This window comes from Capra hircus, chromosome 12, assembly GCF_001704415.2.
Source record: "Capra hircus breed San Clemente chromosome 12, ASM170441v1, whole genome shotgun sequence".
Taxonomy (NCBI): Eukaryota; Metazoa; Chordata; class Mammalia; order Artiodactyla; family Bovidae; genus Capra; species Capra hircus.
The window spans coordinates 62,594,156-62,612,380 of NC_030819.1; the positions used below are offsets into that span (position 1 = coordinate 62,594,156).

General features: G+C 38.3%; 1 protein-coding gene across 2 annotated transcripts in view; it reads right to left on the reverse strand.

Annotated features, from left to right (window-relative positions):
* Positions 1–18,225, reverse strand: part of TRPC4 (transient receptor potential cation channel subfamily C member 4) — a 211,806-nt gene that overhangs the window by 96,868 nt on the left and 96,713 nt on the right. For both annotated transcript variants that reach the window (XM_018056677.1, XM_018056676.1), the window contains exon 3: positions 9,367–9,885. In XM_018056677.1, the coding sequence (XP_017912166.1) occupies positions 9,367–9,885 (519 nt within the window). The remainder of the gene's footprint in view (positions 1–9,366; positions 9,886–18,225) is intronic.

Sequence of the window (18,225 nt, forward strand, 5' to 3'; positions counted from 1 at the left end):
CCTAAACCCAACCACTAGGTTCCTCCTATGTTTACTTAATAGCAGCTGCCAATAAGATTTCCAGCTTCCCACTGCCCAATATTAGAGGTGAATGTGGCAGAGGAAGAAAAGAGGTTTTGGGCTGCATGTTCCAGAGCCACCTGGGGAAAATCACTGAGCTTAGGGAATGCCACAGAGCAAAACAACAATGGAGCCTCTCATTTAAAACTGAAGTGGTGGTTTTGGAATGAGGAAAAGCAGGCCTTCTTACAACTCGCAGGGAGCTTGCAAGGGGGCAGATGAAGGTAAAAACCATAAAAAAAAAAAAAAAAGCTTTCAGTATTTCTCCATAGCAGCAGAAGGCACACCACTGAGTGCTCCCTAAAGCCAAATGGAAAAAGGGAACAGAGTGTGCTACAAAGAATAAAAATATAATCCTATGGGATTGGTTCCCCAGTTCTATATTACCAAGAAGCAGTCAATAAACACACAGCTTCAGAATTAAGCTTAAGGCTCATGAATCGCCATATTATAGCACAGGCATTATACATCCTAGAGGGTTTCACTGTACATTTCTTTTCCCAAGACTTGAGACAAAACATAACTAACCTTTATTGAGAAAACCTGTGAATATGCCACATATGGTCGGAGGAAAATAAGGGTATGGAGAAGTGTAAAAGCTCCTTCTCATTCCCATAGTTTATCAGGGACCTCGAGCAGGATTTTACATTGTATCTCAATGCCACTAGGTTTTCTTGACAAAAATAATACTTTGCCAACCCATTTGGTTTTTGTATTTTACTCCTGTATGTGGGCTGGAATAAGCTGTTAAATTCATGATTTTGAAAAGCAGTAATTCTTAATTTTGTTTTGTGATGAGTGACGGAGAAGACATGAAACATTAAATTATGACCCAAACAAAACCCTCAAACTTCAGTGGGAAGTTTTGTGCAAAAGCAGCAATAAACAGGGTTCTTCACTGCTGACAAATGAAAGGATAGGATCTGAATAGGGGCTGATTTTATTGCTACTCATTTGTCAATTTGGAGAAGGAAACGGCAACCCACTCCAGTGGACTCAGAAGTCCCAGTTGGATACAGAAAAGTTGTTCCTCAGAGAACCAGTGAAACCTGCTAGTAGCTCAGTTGTATCTAACTCTGTCACCCCATGGACGGTAGCCTTTGTTCACAGAATTCTCTAGGCAAGAATACAGGACGGGGTAGCCATGATTCCTTTCTCTAGGGGATCTTCCCGACCCAGTGATTGAACCCTGGTCTCCCATATTGCAGGCAAATTGTTTACCATCTGAGCCACCAGAGAAGCCCCTTGAAGGACCAGAGAGGGTGTCTAATACACAGTGAAAATTTTCAAAGATATTATCATTAACCAAATGTTTTTAGTTGATGTCTGCAGCAAATGAAAGTTATGTTGAAAAGAGTTGCTTATTCTGTGGACACAATGCATTTTTGTTAGGTGAACAGAAGTGTATACCTCTCTGAAAATAAGTCACTTAGTTGTTTCCTTTTTGTATTTATTAAAACAATATCAAGATTCCCTGGAGAAGGTAATGGCAACCCACTCCAGTATTCTTGCCTGGGAAATCCCACAGACAGAGGATTCTGGTAGGCTATAGTCCATGGGGTCGCAAAGAGTCGGACATGACTTAGTGACTGAACATCAACGACATCAAATACAAGTCATATTTTATATCTAACTTCAAGTTAAAGCTTGCTATTTTATGTTTTGGAAGATATAAATTTATCACATTCCACTCAGTGCTGTTCAAAAGGGTGAATTTATACAATGTTGTAGACATATACCATTTCATATTTCATTGCGGAAGAAACAGAAACAATCACTTTCAGATACAAATTAGGAAAAAGTGGTTTCATGTCATTAATTAGCTGTAAAGAAACACATGGGGATTGAATTCCAAGCTCAGAAAACCTAGTGTTAAATTAAATGCCTAATGACCTGTCATAGTACTGTCAGCCGGGCTCACAAGTCCTGAACAGGCATTTGCTTCATCCACTATCCAGTGGCAGGCGCTGAAATGTTTGGTCCCCAGGAGTGGGTGGGCAGAAGCGTTAGGAAGCCTTTACCGTGTTGCCTTTGTGTAGCAACAGCGGGTGTGTGAACACACTTGGAGGACCAAGATGCAGGGCCCAGAAATCGGTCAGTGAGTGTGCTCCCAAGTACAGAGGAAAAGGAAAGTAAGCTAAAGAAATGCAGTTTTTTATCCCCTTTATTAATACAAGTCTCTTAATTATTTACATCACTCATTGTAGCTCATGTATTAAAACTCTGCCATATGCCTGGCATTCTTGATAAGTGCTGGTGTGATAAGAGCTCCTGATTCTGTGGTCTAGCAGGCAGCAGTCAGGTTCAAAGGGCATACATAATCAGTGCCTAAAATATATTTAAAAAATGCAAAGCAGGAGGACAAATTAAAATCGAGTGTGTAATACTTCTAAGTTACTTTTGAAAGCTTATAATAAATTGAGTATTAATAATTGAGTGTGTAATAATCTAAGTTACTTTTGAAAGCTTATAATGGAAGAACTAGAGCATGGACAACCCTAGGCTCTGGCATAATGTTTACACATTATGCATTTTTGATGAGACTATTGTTTTAAAATAAATAGTTTGGCATACTGATTATAATAATAGACTCTAATGATAAACTTCAAAAAAAATTTTTTTTAATTTATCATTTATTTTTAGCAGTGTGTATGTGTCAGTTCCAAACTCACGGTTCAAAAGTGCTATGAAACCCATGAGGCCTATATAAATATTCAGTATACATATTAAAACATTTAATGATGAAGTCCACTCTTTTTGCTGCAGGACATACAATAGAGTGTTATACATCATTTCTCTGCATGCCCTTAGCTTTTTATACTGAGGTTCCATGAAGGGATAACCAAAGCAATTATAATAACAGTAATAACAAAATGTAATAGACAGCTACCCTTCCATGGACATACATGCCAGGAAGTATGCCTAAGTCTGGACCTGTATTATCATGCTTCACCTTAACTACTGACCTATGAAGTAGGCCGGACAAGGCAATGGCACCCTACTCCAGTACTCTTGCCTGGAAAATCCCATGGACGGAGGAGCCTGGTAGGCTGCAGTCCATGGGGTCGTGAAGAGTCAGACATGACTGAGCGACTTCACTTTCTCTTTTCACTTTCCTGCATTGGAGAAGGAAATGGCAACCCACTGCAGTGTTCCTGTTCTCCCCCAGGGACGGGGGAGCCTGGTGGGCTGCCATCTATGGGGTCGCACAGTCAGACACGACTGCAGAGACTTAGCAGCAGCAGCATGAAGTAGGCAGTATTTTCCCATTTTAAAGGTAAGAAAACAAAAACTCAAAAGCTAATTGGTATAACATCACATACATTATTAGGCGTAGGAAAGAGAATTATATCCATTTCATAGGCTTCATACTTTTATAGAATTTTTTTCAACCATCAGAGATGAGTTACTTGATACCAACAAAAAGCTATCTCCAATAGTTTTTAGATGGCCAGAAATTTACCTGGAAGAAGGTATGGTTAGGTTTGCACACTCAGATGGAAAGTTTTCATTTCTCTATCACGTGACAGGAGAATATTAATGTTTGACCCCTTCCCCTCCATCTTTGCATAGGTTTACTTTCCTTTTTAAAGTGGGATTTTTTTTTTTTTCCTACCTAACTCTTGGATCTTACTTTGCAGATAAATGAAAGCTCTAAGAATCCTGTTAGCAGTGGAATAGACCTTAAGAAGAAAGAAAGGTATCAGGATCAGGGCAACCATAACAGGGTGGGTGATGACATGAGGACGGAGAGATGGGAAGAACTTGAGAGGACTTCTGTGCTATGACACAAATGCAAGGACTTACTAAGGTGAATTTCTGCACTTGGGGCTGAGAGAAAGAAAATTCATGAAAGTGAAAGTCACTCAGTTGTGTCCGACTCTTTGCAACCCCATGGGCTATACAGTTCCTGGAATTCTCCTGGACAGAATAATGGAGTGGGTAGACTTTCCCCTCCTTCTGGATCCTCTGGAAGATCTCCAGGGGATCTTCCCAAACCAGGGATCGAAGCCAGGTCTTCCGCATTGCAGGCAAATTCTTTACCAGCTGAGCCAAAAGGAGAGTTACTTCCAAAAGCTGCTCAGGTGCTTATGATAATGTTACATTTGGCAACCTCTGTCTTCTCTACTTGAGAAAGTCAAGGAAATCTAAAGAAGTTTTAACTCATGAGTTAAACCTTGATATATAATTTCAAGTAGTACTTACTCACCTTGACAGCACATTAGAATTATCTGGGTAGTCTTTCAAAAAATGCCTCTGCATTTCCAGGGGTTTTTGTGTAACTGTCCTGAGCATTGGGATAGAAGCAGCAGTGCAGTGTTTAAAAACAACCTCTCAGACAATTTTACCGAGACCCGGCAAAACCCGCAACAATGGGCAAGCAACATGAAACAGGACAGAGGTCTTTTTATGCTAAGAGAGACCTGGGTGGAAAGGCCCAACGTAGGAAAGCAGTACAATTAGTGTTTGCATTTGACTGAAATGTGAACTATGAGCAGTGATGGTGAACAATGAAACTAACAATTTAGGCAGAATCCATATAAAGTGAGCTGTGACAGTTTGGACTTTATTTGCGAGAGTGAGAAAGACACTGCAATGTTTTACACAGAGCTCACATGCTCAGATTTATGATGACCAAACAGAGGGCTTCTCTAAGACAGGGGGCTTTCAGTGCTATCCCTGAAAAACTATCCCTAGATTTACTTTTCCTAAAACACAAAACAAAGACCCTTAGGTGGTGCCGTGGTCAATGGATTAGAGGAGGTAGGACCAAAGGCAAGGTGTTGAATGGAAGAAACCAAAAGTGAAAACAAGCAGGAGGCAAAACAGTACTTGTAATGAAGCAACATTGCTGCCATAGAAGAGAAACCAATGATGAATTCTGAGTTGAAAACAGGTTAAGGGCATACTTGCAGAGAAAGCGGTTTTTAAGAAGAGATCTGAACACATGAATGTTCCCCAAACAATTCAAAACAGAGAAGAGAGAAAAAAAGAGAGGGACGTGGTAAGTAATACCTAATCAAATTCAAATAATCCATTCTGTGTTAGCTAAGTAAAGCAAACTAAGACAAAGGCATTACCATATTTACTTGGGTGAATGACTCGCAAAGTTATTTCAGCAGAAAAGTCTCAGTTATGGAGGGGAACACTGTATGCAATACCCTTTTCTTACTTTTCTCCCCAGAAGTACTCCCTTTGCCATTCTTCCATAATAGTTGTTTGATGTCCACGAGACAATGTCCCAATAGTATGAGACATTTTTTTCCCTCCAAATTATCCATATTCTGATGTGGAATTTACCAGACACAAGAATATATGAAAGGTATATTCTAGACATCCTAGACTTGAATAAGAGTGAGAAATGAAGAAAATGAAGACTTAAAAGACAGTCAGTGCCTAACAGAGTTGGACTATATGTCTAACAGACTATACGCCTAAGAGAGTTGGACTATAAGCCTAACAGACTATACGCCTAACAGAGTTGGACTATAACGAAAGCTGAGCACCGAAGAATTGAAGCTTTTGAATTGTGGTGTTGGAGAAGACCTTGAGAGTCCCTTGGACTGCAAGGAGATCCAACCAGTCCATCCTAAAGAAAATCAGTCCTGAATGTTCATTGGAAGGACTGATGTTGAAGCTGAAACTCCAATACTTTGGCCACCTGATGCGAAGAGCTGACTCATTTGAAAAGACCCTGATACTGGGAAAGATTGAAGGCAGGAGGAGAAGGGGAGGACAGAGATTGTTGGATGGCATCACTGACTCAATGGACATGAGTTTGACTAAACTCTGGGAGTTGGTGATGGACAGAGACGCCTGGCATGCTGCAGTCCACGGGGTCACAAAGAGTTGGACACGACTGAGTGACTTCAGTTGGTCATAACTTTTCTTCCAAGGAGTAAGCATCTTTTAATTTCATGGCTGCATTCACCATATGCAGTGATTTTGGGGCCCCAAAAAATAAAGTCTGACTCTGTTTCCACTGTTTCCCCATCTATTTCCCATGAAGTGATGGGACCAGATGCCATGATCTTCATTTTCTGAATGTTGAGTTTTAAGCCAACTTTTTCACTCTCCTCTTTCACTTTCATCAAGAGGCTTTTTAGATCCTCTTCACTTTCTGCCATAAGGGTGGTGTCATCTGCATATCTGAGTGCCTAACAAAGGGCAGCTCTTCTTGCCCAATTTGTAGCAAATGCAAAACTCTTACACAACTGCTGACCAGCCACCAGAATCCAAAGGATCTAAGAGGAGAGAGCCAATGTTTGCCACACTGTCCCAAGGTTCTGATACCCATGCTATAGAAAGCAGCTGATTGATACAAATCTCTTCATATTGCTCCAGGATAGGATAAACAGGTATGAGTCCAGGGCTGTCCCCATGTTGATTTCTCTCCTTCCTCTTTAACAACTCCCTTAATTTCTAAGACAGAACCCAGATTAGTACCAAGTTGAAAGTTAATGTTGCAAAATTGTTGACTTACCTTCAAGAAAAGGAAAAGTAAATTTAAAAGAACATAGGCTGTTGACCATATAGAGATTTTATATATTTTTTCACTTTAATTTGAAGAGCTATACAGGGATTGAATTGCAACCTTTTCATACAAAAAATATATTTAATTGCTTTCCATTATTAACCTAAACACTGCAAATTAATCAGGCAAGGAAACATGCAGGGAGCCTTCCAGAACTAAGAGATTTTGAAACTTTATTCAAATGCATTCATATTGAGCATATTGAGATCAATTCACATGGAGCATCCTTTCTCTACCAGGTACTGAAGTAGGACTGATGAATGAGACAAATGTGTTCCTGACACTGACAGCCTAGAGAAGTGAAGTGAAGTGAAGTCACTCAATTGTGTCCTAGAAAAGGCAAGTAAAATACAGCAATACAGTGCAGCCATTCTGTGTACAATGAAGGCATTTATCCTAAAGGTTGTATGGAAGAAGTGCTTCTTGGAATCTCTGTGGGAATAGAGAACTGAGTGAGGTTTTAAGAGTGAATAGGACTTAGCCATGTGAACATTAGTGGGAAGGCAATCCCAAAACATCAGAGATGGATGGGTCAAAGACAAACCTCAAACTTTTGTAGACTGAAACAAGGAGAACTTGTGGTTAAAAAGATATAGAGCAATGTGTTGTTGGATTCGATTTGCTAGTATTTTGTGAGGATTTGTAGCATAGGGAACTCTACTCAATACTCTGTAATGGCCTATATGGAAAAATACTCTAATAAAAGAGTAGATATATGTAATATGTATAATTAACTTTGCTGTACATCTGAAATTAATACATTATAAATCAACTATACTCCAATAAAACTTTTTCTCAAAAAAGTTTTTCCTGTTCAGTCTATGCCCTTTAAAAAAAAAAAGTAAACGGGAAGACGTTTATGCTAAAGTAGAGTTTTATTTAACACACATGCTCTTACTAGAAAATCTTATCAAGTATTTTCAGATGGGTAATTTTTGAATAGTTTAGGAGTAAGTTTCATAAAACACAACCTATGATTTCAAAGAATGTATATGAATGTAAAATCTTATTCTTGATTCTATAAAGCCATTATTAGCCATCCAACATTACTTTGCTCTTGAAAAACTGTCAGCTCTAGGGAAATATGCTCTTTGATATCGAATGAGATACTCCAGAACAATTCTGTAATAATTTTGCTTTTTTCCCCCTCCATTGTTATTTCAAAAACTAAAATATAAAATGCAACTGCAGAGTCATTTTAAAAAATGTATCTTTTAAAAGCGATTACTACTTCATATTTTCTTATTACATGTTATGTGTTTTTAGCCTTCCTTCATCCTGCTGCACTGTTAGGTTCTATCACCCTCCAATTCCATAACTTCACAGAAACAAAAAGTACAAGTATCTTGAAAGAAGTGTTAGAAATTATCAAATGTTTTCTATTGCTTTGCTTCTAACATACCTAACCAAGGACTCAATTTGTGGCTCTTTGTTCAATAAACCTTGAAATTGAGTCTTTTCCTAAAATATACAAAAGGATCTAAGCAAAGAAAAACCATCTTTAGTCAAGTGAAGATTTTCATTAATTTCTTCTAGTTGCATATTAAAATTATTCTAATATCTTAGGAAAAAAACAGAATCGTGAGTTCTAAACGTAAGACTCTAAAAAAATGAGTTGATTGTATTGACATGGCTCAACCTAGTGCATGTGATTTTAGAGTCAGAGGTAATACACACAAAAGAAGCCATTTCCTTTGCTGTCGAGGGAAAAGATTGTTAATTACTTTTAGGCTCAATGACAACTGGCCAAAGAACTATAGGATAAACTCAAAGAAGCAAATTCAGGTATCTTGAACCTTAAGTACTTAGTAAGTAGCAACAGATAATGCAGCCAGGGCTACTGTGGAATATTCAGGGCCAACTCAAAAAAAATTAAATACATTTTTTTCAGAAGCTTCTTTTTCTTTTCCATCTTATATATGTAGTTTTCCAATATTTTTGTTCTAGAATAATTACTATAATTCACCAATGAAAAGAAAACCAATATTTTTTGGAGGTAGAAGTAAGCATATTTTTGAGAACTTACTCAATATCAGTGATAGAAGCAAAAAACAATTATGCTAGGCAATATGTATAATAGATCTGAATTTTCCTCATTTAATATTCAAATTTACAGAAATCTAATGAAAACTGTATTACTCTCCTGCAACTGATTTCTTTAACTTCTCGTTCCTGACAAATAAAGTAACTAAGCCAGACATGAGAGAAGTTTTAGAACTTCCACCTGCTGTTGGACTAAACGCTTTCTTTTAGTAATAATTTCTAATAATGTATTTTTATTAATATCACACATTATAATTTACTCAGAGCATTCATACATATCCACTCATTCTATACTTCCTTCAAATCTGTGGAAAAATATTTTATATGTATAAAGAAGTATATATATAATCAAATATAAATATTAAGTCCATTAAGCAGATGAGAAAACCAAAGCTCAAAGAAATCTGTGTGACCCTCTAAAGGAACAAGACTTATAAATGGCAGAATCAGAACTCTTCATACAGAGAGTCTAGAATTCATTAGTTTTACCATTTTCACCCCAGTAAATGTGTATATTTTAATACAAGTGTCAAAAAAATCACCAATTATTAAACCACTTACTGCCCCTCCTAAATGTGTTTCATAATCAGTAATCTGGCCAACATTTCATCCACTTACAGTTAAATAGAAAATACTTTAAAACCCCAACCTAATTTTGGAGTACCAACTTTTCCCCCCTGTGATTATGTTCTGTGGCATTTTGATGGATAAAGTCTAGCAACACTCACCTCTTTCTGACGGTACTTAATGGCCAATTTGAGTCTTGCGAGATCGTTTCCACTTTGTTCTTCCAGGAGACTGTTGTCATCACGGTAATTAAGAATGATTTCCAGCTCTCGGGAACTTCTTGTCTGATCCAGTAGGTCCTTAGCAAATTGTTTGCACTGTCGAGACAGCTCCTCATATTCTGACTTGAATTCATTTTCCACCTTACTCAGTTCCTGGAGCTCCCAACTCAACTGAAAGGCTGTGAGAAAAGGGTCTTCACTGGACAGGGCAATGAGAGACGGGCTGGCCAGGGCCTTGTAGATGTTGAGTCTGGAGCGAGAGTGGCGGAGACTGTCCACATCTGAGCTAGATACGCATTCAACGCAGTTACAACGGACCTCGTGGGGTCTGGGCACTGAGACGCCTTTCTGAACCAAAAGTTTTATTATCTCATAATTATTTGTATGGGCTGCCAAAATGATGGGAGTAATGTCTGGAGTGAATTCAGAGAACTGCTTATCAAGGAGTATGGGAGGCACCTAGAAAGAAGAAGAAAGTAGAGGTCACGAGGGGTTCATTTGCTCAAGCCTGTGATTTAAGACAGCATGCTACAGCAATGTTGAACAAGATCATACATCTTTAGCCGGGGTTTTTTTTTTTTTTTTTCCTCCATGACAGATGCAGCTTTTTTCCCCTCCAAAGGAAAAAAAAAAAATTAGATTAAAAGAAAAAAAAATGCAATAGGATGACACTGTATTCTTTGTTTTATCTGAATTGTGACATTTTATGAAATCTTAAACTCAATGCCTATGAAAACCCTTGATAAAAGTCTTTCTTGCTCCCAACTTCTTTTCTGTCAATCTTTGCTGCCTACCTAAATAATAAGAAAGACATTGAAAAATAGTTAATGATTTACTTTAAACCCTACATTTTCCTCTGCAGTACAAGTTTTTAAATTCCTCACTCAGGTTTTTGGCTTGTTTGTGTTTTATCTTCTGCAGCCCTAAGATCCAAGCTATGATTAAAGGTGGCAGCCGAACCTGAGAGGTTTCTTCTCAGCTTTCTCTTTTCATCTATCCCTTTACAGTGTATCTTCCAGACGACAAGAGATGTTCCCTTGCTAACATTGCTGTTTGTTAGAAAAAAATGCTTCCCAATGAATCAGGTCACCAGTGCACTTACAAACAATTTCCTTATTATTATTTCCTGTTATTCTCTAGGAATGGTGAAGACAAACATAATTTAATTGGCACTATTTAATAAGCCTAAAGCTCTTGAGAGTTCCATGGACTGCCAAGAGATCAAAGTAGTCAATCTTAAAGGGAAATCAGCCCCAAACATTCATTGGAAGGACAGATGCTGACACTGAAGCTCCACTACTCTGGCCACCTGATGCAAAGAGCTGATTCATTGGAAAAGAACCTGATGCTGGGAAAGATGGAGGTCAGGAGGAAAAGGGGACAACAGAGGATGAGATGGTTGGATGGCATCACCAACTCAAAGGATGTGAGTCTGAGCAAACTCTAGGAGATAGGAAGGTCAAGGAAGACTGGCAGGCTGCAGTCCCTGGGGTTGCAAAAAGTCGGATTCAACTTAGCAACTTAACAGCAAGAACACTTACTCTAACTATTCATTATTCATACTTTTATAGACATGCTCTCTTGGTGAGTAAGCAGGTATCCTGCTGTTAGAACCAGGCCCATCTGTCTGACACCCAGACCTGTATGTATTGCATTACACCCTGCTGCTTGACAATTTTTTGGTTTAATATTTCTTCCTGCTGCCACAAAGTCATAGAGGCCTCTGTGAAAATAAGTGCTACATAAGGACAAGTTAAACAGGCAGAGAAGAAAAAGTGATGACATAAAATCACATTAAAATGGGATATTGGTCAAATATGATGGAAACCACAAAAGGATAAAAAGAAAATAATTGAGAGACAAACGAAAGTCACATGAAACTTCAGTTGCACTACTTTTAAGTAGACTGTAGTCTTTACAGGAGAATAATTAAACTCATATGCTTTTAATTCATCTGGTCATTTTGGATATCTATTTCATAAGCTACACACTATGTGTGTGTGTGTATATATATATTAACATATTCAGTATTTAATTTTTTAGAAGACAACTTAAGTATATCTCCCACCTCACCCTTTAAGTTAGTGGGACAATTTTCCATAAAAAACCACTTAGAGGAAGCTTTGGTCAAGAATGGAATAAAACAGCAAAAAAAAAAAAAAAAAAAAAACCACCGCAAATCACTGCTGCTTCTGAAAAAACATACTTTCACCAGTTATATTCCAACAAAACACACTATATATATAGAGAGAGAGTCTGCTGGTACTCTGATCACACAGCCCAGCAGGCACACATGATTGTTTATCCAGGTCCTCGAAGGTAAGCATTGCATTGAAAATAACAATAAAACAAAAACACTTAAATGATTGCTTGTTATTGAGTGCTAATTATGTGCCTACATCAGTTATTACATGGTGTTTGATAATTGAGGGCTTTCTTATTCTGTCATCACTTCTGCATTCTTTTATATGTACAATTTGGTCCTCTTTTCCTTTTAATTACTGAGTATTACTCACGGGCCCATGGATTTTTCTTTTATTCTATATATTTTGATTCATTGCAATCATTATTAATTTTGAACTTGTTTTTGAGGTATAGCATACATTAGATCCCTGGGTTGGGAAGATCTCCTGGAGAAGTGAAAGGCCACCCACTCCAGTATTCTGGCCTAGAGTCTGTGGAGTCACAAAGAGTCAGACACAACAGAGCGACTTTCACTTTCACTTTCATTCATACAAACAGGAAAATGAACAGTGTACAGCTTGATACCTTTTTAAAATGTGAACATGCTTGTGTGACACAACACAGACAAAAACCTGGAAGAGTGTCTGCATCCCAAGAACCTCCCTCTTGTCCTTTCTCAGTCATTCCATTTCACAATCACAAATCTAACTGCTATCACCACAGATTACTTTCACAAACTTTTAAACTTTATATAAACAAATCAAAGTATGTACTTTGCCGGGAGCCAGTGTGAGGAATCCCGCCCGTGACAAGGTCATGAGGAAGGAAGCTGACATACGCAAGGCGTGCTCAGACTTCAGGGACCCCTCTGGAAATTCCTAAGCATGTACCCCAACAAAAATCTGCCGGCTTTTGTGCTCTGCTTTTCCACTCTTCTGACATTTTCTGGAAAAAGTCAATTCAGGGCTTTAGTCTTCTGCATTTGAAAGAGTGTTTCAATCCAAAAACCCCTCCGATGGCTTTCTAGCCTGCCTGCAGGACTCTGCGAGTGTGATTGTTTGAGGCCTCCTGACCGCAGGAGGCACAGGAAGCTTAAAACATCCTAGGAATGTAGGGGCTTCCGAAGAGTCAAAATCTTTAGAATAGGACTGATTAAAAGTTTCATTTGTTGAGTCAATGCTTGCTGCCAAATTTTCATATCCTTTATTTTTAGATATAGTTGGTATATAGAAAAACAAGTAGTAGACCTGGTATTAGCAACATTAGATCTTTGAGTTAAGTACCTTCTTTGTTGTATCCCACTGCACCTTTGTTCTATAGAGATGTAACTTTAATGCTTTAAGGAGATGCAGATTAAAGAAAAACACTTCAGGGGAAACAAAATCAACATTCATTAAGGAAGAGAGATAAAAAGTGTTAACAAGCTTCTTGGCCAGAAGATAATGTAAATCACCTGAGACCTTTTGTATACAAAATGATGTATAGAAAGAGTCTGGGCTGCGAACGCTACATAATTTTGTGTTACCCATTGATCTCCATGTTTTATCAAAAGTATAAAAGGCCTTCTGAACAATAAAGGATGGGGGCCAGGGGCCGGGGACCAGTTTCTCGGACCAGTTTCTTGAACTAGTCTCTCGGCCTGGTTTCTTGGGACTCTGGCTCCCCCCATGTCTCTCTCTCTCCTCTTCTCTCCCCTTCCCTCTCTCTGCTCTTTACTTTAACTTCAGGCTGAATCTCCATCTGGGGCGCGGAGGCTCGCCAGGTCTACTTACTTGCCCCGGCTGTTAAGACCCGCACGAAAGGGAGCTTAAGGCGAGGCACCCTTAGATATTCAAGCGGGCGCCGGTGGCCCAACGTAGATGGTGCAAATTCCTTGTCTGGAATTTTATTGGCCTTCCGCGTAAACCAAGCTATTCAGCCCTCTTCCTCCACTTAACCTTCTTACTACACTATAGTTTCTTAATCTAATCTTACATTAATAAACAAACAAGTCTTTCCACGCCAACGCCGTCCACCCTTCGAGTTCCCTGGATCCACCGGGGCTGGACCCCGGCAGTACTTTTTATGTTTAACTTTCTCTGTTAGTAGCAATCATTTTTGTTATGTCAATTCTGCATAAGATTTTGATTTGTGAAAATGACACAACTTATTTATCAATCTCTTTTTGATGATATCTGTGTAGTTTCCAGTCTATGGCTATTAAGAATATGGTTCCTTTGTACATTTTTGTCCATGTCTGTTGGTCTTGTACCTAGGAATGGAATTTCTGGATCGAATAATATTCTTAAACAGTGATACCAACTTTCATGCCCACTGTAAATTATACTTGGTATTGCTAGGCCTTTATCACTCTATCCACCTTCTTATTTATGGCATTCAACATTTTAAGCAATAATTTTGAATTGTTTTATTTATTATCAGGGTTGGCTATTGAATTTGTCTAAGGCCTGAAAGCATCTGTGGAAATAATCATATAATTATTCTCCTTAGTCCTAAAAGTATGGTTGCACATACACACAAATGCACACACCTACACACACACACACAGAGTATAAATTATGCAAGTGATTTTGGCATAAATATTTAATAAATTCCCTAAAGAGAGTATAAATAAAGCAACAGGGAAATTAATTTACAGAAGACATTATTTTTACTAGGTAGAATTAGAAAAGGATTTTAGAGGGAATTTATACTTAAGATGGGTTGGAATAAACAACATAGAAAAGTTACCAGAAAATGATAACAAGAAAAAAAAATAAGAAAGATGGATTCATGCAAATTCTTTAGAGTATGGGATAAACCACATAGAGATAAATAATTGTAAAATGCTTGAATGCAGATTAGGGCAACATCACTGCAGATGGTGATTGTAGCCATGAAATTAAAAGACGCTTACTCCTTGGAAGAAAAGTTATGACCAACCTAGATAGCATATTCAAAAGCAGAGACATTACTTTGCTGACTAAGGTCCATCTAGTCAAGGCTATGGTTTTTCCAGTGGTCATGAATGGATGTGAGAGTTGGACTGTGAAGAAGGCTGAGCACCGAAGTGATGCTTTTGAACTGTGGTGTTGGAGAAGACTCTTGAGAGTCCCTTGGACTGCAAGGAGATCCAACCAGTTCATTCTGAAGGATATCAGCCCTGGGATTTCTTTGGAAGGAATGACGCTAAAGCTGAAGCTCCAGTACTTTGGGCACCTCATGCGAAAAGTTGACTCATTGGAAAAAAATGTGATGCTGGGAGGGATTGGGGGCAGGAGGAGAAGGGGACGACAGAGGATGAGATGGCTGGATGGCATCATGGACTCGATGGACGTGAGTCTGAGTGAGCTCTGGGAGTTGGTGATGGACAGGGAGGCCTGGCGTGCTGCGATTCATGGGGTCACAAAGAGTCGGACACGACTGAGCGACTGAACTGAACTGAACTGAGGGAAGGTTTTCGAATAGCCATTGGTGGAGTCATAGAAGAATTTAACCAGGAGAATAATGTAATTCCTACATGCTAATGTCACTGATTATCAGATTGAAAAGTAGAATGGCTGGAGGTAGATGAGGGAGCCTGGTAACCAGTGCAGTCTAAGCTAGAGCTGTAGTAATGGAAAAGGGAAGACTGTGATCAGGACCATGATGCAGGAGAGAGAGGCAGAGAGAGGAAACGCACGTGTGGAGTAGGAGCAATTCAAAGCAAAGGCATCAGAGCACAAGGGAGCTCCAGTCCAGATGCCCTGACATATCTTTGAGTTCGGGTTTCAGTTTCAATAATGTCTACTTGTCTCGGAGGGAAAGCTAGTCATAAACAGAACTAAACCATTCAGAGTTCCATTACAGAATGGCAGTGTTCTAATGGCACATTTGCAAAATCTAGGACTGAAAAGGGATTTTCGGAGAAGTCCTTAATTAAATAAGGGCCAATGACCCTTCTCCTCTCTTTTGCCCACTAGCTGGCCAAGAATAGAAGGTAATGAAAGTCCATTTCTTACTGACTTTATAGGAAAGATGAGAGTACCAATCTCAAAGGACCTCTTGGCTTGGAAGATGGTGACACTGGAGCAGAGAAGAGGGCAGCGAAGAGATGCCTGTTTGCTGAGCTCCAGCAGCAGAGACGTTTATCAGTTGATTAGCAACTTTACTATTTACCTGATACTCAGAAATTTAAGGGTTTCCCAGGTAGCTCAGTGGTAAAGAATCTGCCTGCCAATGCAGGAGACGTGGGTTTGATCCCTGAGTTGGGAAAATACCCTGGAGAAGGAAATGGCAACTCATCCCAGTATTCTTGCCTGAAAAATCCCATGAACAGAGGATCCTGGCAGGCTACAGTCCCTGGGGTCGCAAGAGTCAGATGTGTCTTTGTGATTAAACAACAGAAATTTAAAGAAGTCTAAAACATAAGGCATTGGAACTCCGAAACATTTAGAAAATGCAGAAAATGGGCTTCTCCTTCTTTCATGGTTCACTCACAAGTCTATTTCCTGTCCTTATCCTGTGCTTTGCTTTATTCAGTATCTTCAGTATGCAACTCTCCCTCTTTCTTTTTGTGCTTCCAATGTCATAAGTGAAAAACAGATTTTCTAACAGGAAAATAAATAGTTCACTATAGGTGTTCAGGGGCTATTACCTAAAAATAACGTTGATAGGAATATAATTTTTTTCCTCCAAATTTGACATATTTAAGGACGGAAATGAACATCACAAGAACAACCATGTAGATAAAAATTACACTATGCTTGACTTATTTTAGTCAAAATAAACTCTACAAACATAAAAGCATTACATCCATGCAAACATACCTGTATGAAAATATACTCATGTTACTTATAAGCAACACTCTCCCATTTAACGAATGTCAACTGATTGAATTATATTGTTGACCCAGAAATCTACAACTAAGAACAGGCAATTAAAAGAGGATCTAAAAACTAAACTCATATCCCTGTTTATTACCATGTATAGCTGGAAATTTGCTTTGGCTTTTTTTCTAAGATTTATGAATATTTGTTCAATGTCTTTTTCTCAATCTTACCATAACATTGTTACATTACTAACTGAATCATTTTCATCTCACATAGTTTTCAGAGTGACTGAGCTACACATAAGCTAAATAACACACATTAATGCTCATGGTAAAGAATGTGCCTGCAATGCAGGACCCTAGGTTTGATCCCTGGGTTGGAAAGATCTCCTGGAGAAGGGAATGGCAACCCAGTCCAATATTCTTGCTTGGAGAATCCTATGGACAGAGGAGGCTGGCGCCTACAGTCCATGGGGTTGCAAAGAGTCAGACATGATTGAGCGATTAACAATCAGTTTAACTGATTAATTATTAACTCATAAACTGATAGCTTTCCTCAAATCCAACCCAATGCTTTTCATGGAAGTAACTTGGCACCAGTCTGAGGCATATACTTTAAAATCTAGAGTGTGACATTTTACCCAAATATAGAAATGTCTCTTTGTCACTAACATATACATTTTTGAACTATTAATGCTGAAGTATACATTTCTAGAGAAAAATTCATCCTGGAGTGACATTCATCCAGTTTCAGAGAATTCATTCCCTTACATCCAGCATTCATTAAACTGGGTTGTATAAACAGAGTAAAAGAAATTTTCTTATATAATAGTAATTGGTATATCCTCAATTATTAAGACCAATATTTTAATTGCGCTTTACTCTGGATTAGTTATATTATCTTGTGAAAGTCCTTTAATATCTCTGTTATGAGAGGTCATTGCTGTAACATGAAATTTCTATGATTCAAAAACCTTTTTTGTACCCTTACTGATAGTAAAATAATTGAAATTTTATGAGAATTTTTTCAAGTACCTCAACAAAAATTTGTTGGAATATTTAGCTTCATCTTACTTTTAGCTTTAATGTTTTTATCTAATATACTGAAACCTATATTTTTTAAAACTCAGACTTATGAATATCAAATTTATCTCTCTTAATCACCCAGACAGACCTTCTAATTCAAACCAATGTAAGGAAGTTTCAACTTAAAGTTATATTTTAAAAACTAATTAAACATAATTTATTGAGAACTTGAGAAATTTTCATAAACATGCACATATGCATATACACTCAAACATGAACTTGCACAAAAATCAAGTGGTTACTATATGAATGAATGAATAAAGTTGATGCCAAAGCCTTCGACTGTGTGGATCACAACAAACCATGGAAAATTCTTAAAGAGATGGGAATATCCCAGACCACTTGACCTGCCTTTTGAGAAATTATATGCAGGTCAGGAAGCAACAGTTAGAACTGGACATGGAACAGTGGACTGGTTCCAAATAGGGAAGGGAGTATATCAAGGCTGTATATTGTCACCCTGCTTATTCAACTTATATGCAGAGTACATCATGAGAAATGCTGCGCTGGAGGAAACACAAGCTGGACTCAAGATTACTGGGAGAAATATCAATAACCCCAGATTTGCAGATGACAACACACTTATGGTAGGAAGTAAAGAACTAAAGAGCCTCTTGATGAAAGTGACAGAGGAGAGTGAAAAAGTTGGCTCAAAACTCAACATTCAGAAAACTAAGATCATGGCATCCGTCCCATCAGTTCATGGCAAATAGATGGGGAAGCAATGAAAACAGTGACAG